Source organism: Meriones unguiculatus, chromosome 1 (assembly GCF_030254825.1).
Source record: "Meriones unguiculatus strain TT.TT164.6M chromosome 1, Bangor_MerUng_6.1, whole genome shotgun sequence".
Taxonomy (NCBI): Eukaryota; Metazoa; Chordata; class Mammalia; order Rodentia; family Muridae; genus Meriones; species Meriones unguiculatus.
In genome coordinates this window covers 118,639,901-118,647,432 of record NC_083349.1, presented here as the reverse complement: position 1 = coordinate 118,647,432, position 7,532 = coordinate 118,639,901, and the positions used below count along the sequence as shown (strand labels likewise).

General features: G+C 51.9%; 1 protein-coding gene across 1 annotated transcript; it reads left to right on the top strand.

Annotated features, from left to right (window-relative positions):
- Nucleotides 1-1,924: 1,924 nt before the first annotated feature.
- On the top strand, nucleotides 1,925-6,266 carry Mycn (MYCN proto-oncogene, bHLH transcription factor). The gene is made up of 2 exons (XM_021631618.2): nucleotides 1,925-2,705; nucleotides 4,742-6,266. Exons 1-2 carry the CDS (start codon nucleotides 1,925-1,927, stop codon nucleotides 5,341-5,343), a joined length of 1,383 nt encoding a protein of 460 aa, XP_021487293.1. The 3' UTR covers nucleotides 5,344-6,266.
- Nucleotides 6,267-7,532: the final 1,266 nt, after the last annotated feature.

The window sequence follows — 7,532 nt, the reverse complement described above, 5'->3', positions numbered from 1 at the left end:
AGGCCTTGTTCCATTTTGGTCTGGAGCACGGCTTGCGCACAAGCAAAAAAAAAAAAAAAAAAAAAAAAAAAAAATGCAGTAGGTCAGGGGCAGAGCTAGAAATCTTTAAAAAAAAAAAAGCAAAGTAATGCCCAGGCTTCTGAGGTGGGTGCTGCGCAGCGTCGCTCAGCGCGCAGCTGGCTCGCTGAGCGCGTCGGGTGCAAGCCCGGGGGTCCAAAAGGGCGGGAGGAGCACGCCCCGGGTTTCCCAGCTTTGCAGCCTGCAGTCTGGAAAAAAAAAAAAAAGGAAAGCAAATGGCTTTTGGCGCGAAAGGCTTTGGCGCCTCCCCTGATTTTTATGGAAATCAAGAGGGCGGGCTTAAGCCGCTTGCCTCCGCTTTTCTCCCTCCCCCTCGTCTGCGCCACAGCCCCCTTCTCTCCCCGCCCCCCGGGTGTGTCAGATTTTTTCAGTTAATAATATCCCCCGAGCTTCAAAGCGCAGCCAGTGACAGTCATCTGTCTGGACGCTCTGGGTGGATGCGGGGGGCTCCTGGGAACTGGGTTGGAGCTGAGCGAGCGCTAGCCAGGCGTAAGCGCGCACACACTGCAGCCGCCCGAGGACAACCCCCTCCCGCCGCCGCCCCCTCAGCCCACCCGGAGACCCTAGCACCGAGTCGGCTCCGGATCCCCGGCAGTCTGCGGGAGGTAAGAAGCGGCACTTGCAAAGCTCCGAGCGCCCGGGGAACGGCGGAGCGCTGCGGCTAGGCAAGCCCCTGGACGCGGCTTTGCACACCGCGCCCAAATATGCCAAGGGGGAGGGGGGTGCGACACACCGCGTCTGCTTCCGAAACAAAACCATCTGGGGGTTTTCCCTGAAAAGCCAATTCAGCACCCGAAGGCACCCTGGCTGGAAGAGACCCGCCCTAATCCTTTTTACACAGCCCTGGCCCAGGCAGAGAAATAGCTTTAGCGAGGAGAAATTTCGCCCGGCTCCACAAGATTTGTCTGAGTGTGAGCTGACTGCGAGCCAGTGCGTCCCCACCCCAAGCTGGGGTTCTCCAAAAGGTGCCGCGGGGAAGGAGGGAAAAGGGGTTAGGCGAAACTAGGGTGCCTGAGTGATAATGTAGGTCACGGCTGCTCCAGCTTTGGAGACGCGATTCTCTCCGGCGACCCTCATCGCGCCGGCGTCCCTGCACCATTCCGAGGAATGGGGTTCAGCCTCTTTTCTCTGGAAGAGGTTGGGGGCTCCAAAGGGAGGGGATTGGGAAGGGTCAAAATAAGGAACAGGCGATGGTTACCAAAATTGAGGCTCTGAGCGGAGGAGGCTTGTATACACAAATGCCTGTTGTTGGTCTGTCTGGAGGAAGGCCCTTAATAATTAATAAAGTTTCCTGAACCCCGTTAGCGTTTGCGCTCCCGTGGTCGCATTTCTGCAAAGGGGGAATGAAAGGTACTCCAATCCCATGCCCAGTAGCTGGGCTGGAGAGCAAGGACTTCCTTTTTGCAGCTGGTCCTGCACTGGTGCAAGTGGGGCTGTCGCTGTAGTTAGAGCTGGGATCTGCAGCTTGAACAGCCCCCTCCGCCAGGCAGTGCCTTGTGTGAATGAAACGGCAGTTTCCAAAGTTGCAGAGCCACACCACCCGCTGCATCTGCAAGCCCCCTCCCACCCCAGTCTTAGACAGCTTGTACACAGAAGGAGGGAGTGGAGGGCAGGCTCAACTTCCTTTGCCTTCCAGAGGCTGTGGGAAGCTTGCAGGAGAGACTGGGGGCACCCACTGCCAGTCCCCACCAACCCACCCCTTCGGCTCACTCTCTCTCCGTCTGTCTTGTTGGTTGTAGTGTTGGAGGTCGGCGCGACTCTGTGCCTCCCACGGGAAGGAAGCACTCCCTCGTATTGAAAAAGAGCGGAGAGGAGAGTCGTCCGTCGCCGCCCGGGAGGCGAACCGATGCCCAGCTGCACCGCGACCACCATGCCGGGGATGATCTGCAAGAACCCAGACCTCGAATTTGACTCGCTGCAGCCCTGCTTCTACCCGGACGAAGATGACTTCTACTTCGGCGGTCCCGACTCGACCCCACCGGGAGAGGACATCTGGAAGAAGTTTGAGCTGCTACCCACGCCCCCGTTGTCGCCCAGCCGCGCCTTCCCAGAGCACAGCCCGGAGCCCTCGAATTGGGCCACGGAGATGCTCCTGCCGGAGGCCGACCTGTGGGGCAACCCGGCCGAGGAGGATGCTTTCGGCCTGGGGGGACTGGGTGGCCTCACTCCTAACCCGGTCATCCTTCAGGACTGCATGTGGAGCGGCTTCTCTGCCCGGGAGAAGCTGGAGCGCGCGGTCAACGAGAAGCTGCAGCACGGCCACGGGCCCCCGGGCGCCGGCTCAGCCTGCCCGGCTGCTGGAGTAGGTGGCAGCAGCCCCGGGGGCCGTGCCCTTGGGTCGGCGAGTGCTGGCCGCACCGTGGCCGCCCTGCCTACCGATCTCTCCCATACGGCTGCCGAGTGCGTGGACCCTGCCGTGGTCTTCCCCTTCCCGGTGAACAAGCGTGAGTCGGCGTCGGTGCCCGCTGCCCCTGCCAGTGCCCCGGCGGCCAGCGCTGTGGTCTCTGGTGTGTCTGCTCCAGCTGCTGCCCCGGTGGCCGCTCCTGCTCGTGCCGGCGGCCGTCCAGCCATCGGTGGAGAACACAAGGCCCTCAGCACCTCCGGAGAGGACACCTTGAGCGACTCAGGTAAAGACTGGAGCAGGGTCCTTGCAGCCTCCTTGGGAACAAGGGTGGGTGGTGCTGCGGTCCCTTTGTTATCTAGATTCGTGCCTGTGGTCCTATTCTGCTCACTTCTCCCGGGATGGAAGAGGCCGGAGACGCCAGCTACACCTTCCCTTTAATTTGCTCTGTCCTCTTCTTCGGGAATCCTTGCCCTAGGCTAGCCCTCACCGTGGGAAAAGTTAGTGGCCAGCTCAGTCAAGATGAGGGGTCGGAAAGCTACCTGGGTGGAGGAAACCTGTTAGTGCGTTGGAAAGGTCCCCCTAGACCAGGTCAGGGAAATGGGAAAGATTGCTCAAAAGACGACGGCTGTGCACAACTCCACTTCCAAAAGTTACGAAAATGTCTGGCTCCCATTCCTCTTTTTTTTTTTTTTTTTTTTTTTTTTCCTCTTCTGAAGGACTCTGGGTCCTCCGTGGGTGGTAGGCTGTTTGCACTTGGTGCGTGGCCAGCAGGCGGCGTTGTGCCTGACGCAAGTCAGGCCGAGGATCAGAAACACTGGGGGTGGTGGGGCCACCCCTCCCTCCAGTTCAGCAGCTGGCAGCAAGTGCATTAGTGGTTGCGTACATTTTCAGGGAACCTCTTTCCGGTTTTGAGTGAGCGCTGGTCCAGTTGTGTTTCCTAGCTGAAATTTCTGACCTAATTGAGCTGAGCTGTGTTCCTTAACCCAGTGCCCTTGAAGGTTGAGGGCGGGTCCCTTCAGGCTGCCCCTCCTTAGGAGTGCACCCACCCTGGAAGGATTGATTGGTTCTATTGTATGCGTTTATTTGGGTCTTTTTCAGAAGGGAAGGGTTAAAAAAAAGAAATCTTTTTTTTTTTTCCCTTGGCTGTGAAAGTACCTACCACACCTCACCCAAATCCGGTGTGCTCTTGTCCTTTGAGCTTTAGCTAGCCCTCCTGTTAGACCTTGAAAGCCAGTGTTTTCACGATGCCAAAAAATAAAAAGTCTAAATTTCCTCCTGGGCTGAGGAAGGATCTTTCTGAGGCTCCTGGGAGGAAACTTGGTGATAAGCCTGCACTTTGAAAGGGCTCTGTCCCTTTAATGTCTGTGCCTTGACAGCTTTCGGTTAGGAAGCAGTTCCTTCCAACAGCTGTCTTCTTGGCCGAAAACCAAAACACTGGCTTAAAGGGACCCACTGACTGGAGCAGCCTAACATTTGAGCTTTAGAAGAAACCTCACGCAATTGTTCAGCTTTCCGGTCCTTGCTAGATCAAGCTGAAGATGTGTTTTGGTTTTCATACTTGCTTTTTTTTTTTTTTTTTTTTTTAAGCCATAATTTTCTCTCCTAGCCTGGCAGCGTACAAGGAAGTCAGGGCACACGGAGGAGGCTACTTGCTTTTGGTTGTTGCTGGAGCACTGTTCCTGTTGTGATATGTAGCTACTGTGGATTAGAGCTTTATGATTGAGATTTGATCCCCCGCCAAGATGAAAAACTGCTTGCTCTGTACAACTCCACTGTTTTCACAAGGTTGTTGTCGTAGTGAATGAAATTGTTCCTAGAGTTTAAGGATGGCAGCATCAGACCCAGCCATGTGTTTTACCAAATGAGGAGCCTGCAGTCTGAAGGGTGGCTGTGGAAGTGTGCATAAATAAATCCACGGGCAGACTGGCTGGTGATTATGCTAAAAGCTCCTATTACGGAGCATCTGTCGCCAAGTCTACATAGTGTCTGCCAAACTCAGGCGCTCTGCCGTGTTACCCCCATTGAATAGCTGAGGAAACTGAGGATGAGGGAGCATAAGTGACCTTCTTCAGAGCCCTACCAACGATGGTTCCATTCTGGCTCGAGCTGGGGTTCCTCGAGTTTCTGCCAAATGCTCAAAGTTTTTGGTCTTACTTTTGAAAATAGAAGTTTTGGGGAAGAAAAAAAAAGGTGTGTGTGTGTACACATCTTGCCTGAATTGTGATCTATTTATTTATTTCAGCAAAGCAACTGGGTCCTGTCCCCAGAGTTATATGTTAATTGTATAATGTTTAACCTGAAAATATTTTTTCCTCAAAGATGATGAAGATGAGGAGGAGGAAGACGAGGAGGAGGAAATCGATGTGGTTACCGTGGAGAAGAGACGGTCCTCTAACAACAAGGCTGTCACCACTTTCACCATCACTGTGCGCCCCAAGACCTCCACTCTGGGCCTGGGTCGAGCACAGCCTGGCGAGCTGATCCTCAAGCGCTGTGTCCCCATCCATCAGCAGCACAACTATGCCGCACCCTCACCCTACGTGGAGAGCGAGGACGCACCACCACAGAAAAAGATCAAGAGCGAGGCCTCTCCACGCCCGCTCAAAAGTGTTGTCCCAGCGAAAGCTAAGAACTTAAGCCCCCGAAACTCAGACTCGGAGGACAGCGAGCGTCGCCGCAACCACAACATCCTGGAGCGCCAGCGCCGCAACGACCTGCGCTCCAGCTTCCTGACGCTCAGGGACCATGTGCCTGAGCTGGTGAAAAACGAGAAGGCCGCCAAGGTGGTCATCTTGAAAAAGGCCACCGAGTACGTCCACGCCCTGCAGGCCAACGAGCACCAGCTCCTGCTGGAAAAGGAGAAACTGCAGGCGAGACAGCAGCAGTTGCTAAAGAAGATAGAGCACGCTCGGACTTGCTAAACGTTTCTCACACGGACAGTCACTGCCACTTTGCACATTTTGATTTTTTTTTTTTTTTAAACAAACATTGTGTTGACATTAAGAATGTTGGTTTACTTTCAAATCGGTCCCCTGTCGAGTTTGGATCTGGCTAGGGGGCAGGACGCGGGGTTCTGCCATGACCTTGGAAAAAAACTGAGTTATGGGATGCTGGGTGGCTTGTTTTCCTCCTCCATATCACCTGGTGACAGCCTTGGAAGTTCGGGACAGTTGGGAGCTTCAGGAGGCTGTGAAGTCACCTTGTTCCGGTCCAAGTTTCCAAACAGTCATTCCTTCTTTTTTTACAATGGTGCTTAAGTTCCAACAGATGCCACAGAAAGGGGGCTTGGCATTTGATGCCCCTGGGAACACTTGTGTAAATACCATTGATACACCTGCCTTTTGTCTACGTCCTGGGTAATGAGAGGTGGCTCTTACGGCCAGTATTAGACTGGAAGTCCACACCTAAGTACTGCAAGAATACCTCAATGTTTGAGGAGCATGTTTTGTATACAAATATGTTGTTAATCTGTTATGTACTAATTCCTACACGGCCTGTATACTTTAGTATGACGCTGATACATAACTAAATTTGATACTTATATTTTCGTATGAAAATGAGTTGTGGAAGTTTTGAGTAGATATTACTTTATCACTTTTTGAACTAAGAAACTTTTGTAAAGAAATTTTACTATATATATATAAATATATATATTCCTTTTTTTTTTTTTTTCCTAGCCTGTTTCTTCCTTGTTACTGTATTTGTTCATGTTTGGTGCATAGAACTGGGTAAAAAAATGACAAAGTTCTGTGTTTAATTTCTTCAAAATGTATATATTTAGTGCTGCACCTTAGAGCACTTTGAAATACCTCATGTTTATGAAAATAAATAGCAATTAAATGATGCAAGTCAATGTTTTTTTTTCCTTCCTAGGCCTTTTTAACCTTGTGGAATCCTGGCTGGGTGGTTGGGGGGAGAGTAGTCCCTCTTGGTAGAGGGAATGAATGGGCTTGTGGATTCTCAAGATTAGAATCAGCTATTTTAATAAGAATTCAATAGGTGTTAAACACCTATTTCTAGTTTGTTTCTTTGTGTGTGTTGAGTGTGCCCACAATGTCATATCCCCTGGAACTGGAGATAAAGGTTAGGAAACACTGCAAAAATGGCAAGTGACTTTAATCCCTGAACCATCTCTGCAGACCCTCTGTTTTTCAAGGCTTCAGGTTCTCCAGCACAGCCTGACTGGAGCTGAAAAGGTACTTGCAGTCCTGGTCCTCTTGCCTTCCTCTCTCAAATTCTGGGATTAAGGTTGTGTGCCAACCCCGTCAGTTACTCCGTTTACCTGTATTTTACATAAATACTAGTCCCATTGATGGGCATTTTACATTTTCCCAGGAGAAGCTGAATGTGGCAGTATGTCTGCCTGCAGAGGCAAGAAGAACCATCCGGTACGCAGAACAGCAAGCTTCTACACTGAGCCCAAGACTGCAGTGACAAGAGAAAGAGAGCTAGAACCAGTGCAAGATTCTGAGCTAAGCACTGTACCGAAATAGGATGGGTGTGATCTTCAATAATCTCAGCCAGATTAACCAGCCTCACGGCTGCAGATCCCAAAGGCCTGGAGATCAAGGAGGGAAACGGAAGTTGTCTATTGCTCTGCTAGGGTCACTGGGTGGTATTTGAGGGTGTTTACCAACCGTGAAGACAGCTGAAACTGAAGGGGTGGAAGAGCCTCCAGTCTGAGAAGTTTCTGGAAGTCTCTGAAGGAGGTGGTGTGGACCTCACCACCTCTCACTTTGAAATAGACATCTATTTCTCTATGTGGTAACAGGCTACACACAGGGTTTTCCTATGCTTTCATTCATGGCAGGTTTTTTGTTTTGTTTTGAGACAAGGTTTCTCTGTAGCCCTGGCTGTCCTGGACTCGTTTTTGTAGACCAGACTGGCCTTGAACTCGGATCTCCCTACCTCTGCCTCCCCAAGTGCTGGGATCACAGGTGTGCGCCACCATGCCTGGCTTCATTGAAGGTTTTTAACTTCAAGTGTGTGTGGGGGGGGGGAGTCTTGCATCTTGCTCTACAGAAATATTAAGCCCCAAGGGCTAAACAGCTTTACTCCTGTGGCAACACTGTCAGGGACAGGGATTCTGCTGAATAGGTCCCTGGCCAGG

What these genes read in the sequence shown, in the direction of transcription:
- Mycn (XM_021631618.2), top strand. Translation starts at nt 1,925, where the DNA reads ATGCCCAGCTGCACCGCGACCACCATGCCGGGGATGATCTGCAAGAAC. An exon ending in GGACACCTTGAGCGACTCAG is followed by an intron (nt 2,706 to 4,741) that starts GTAAAGACTGGA and finishes TTTTCCTCAAAG; the next exon opens with ATGATGAAGATGAGGAGGAG.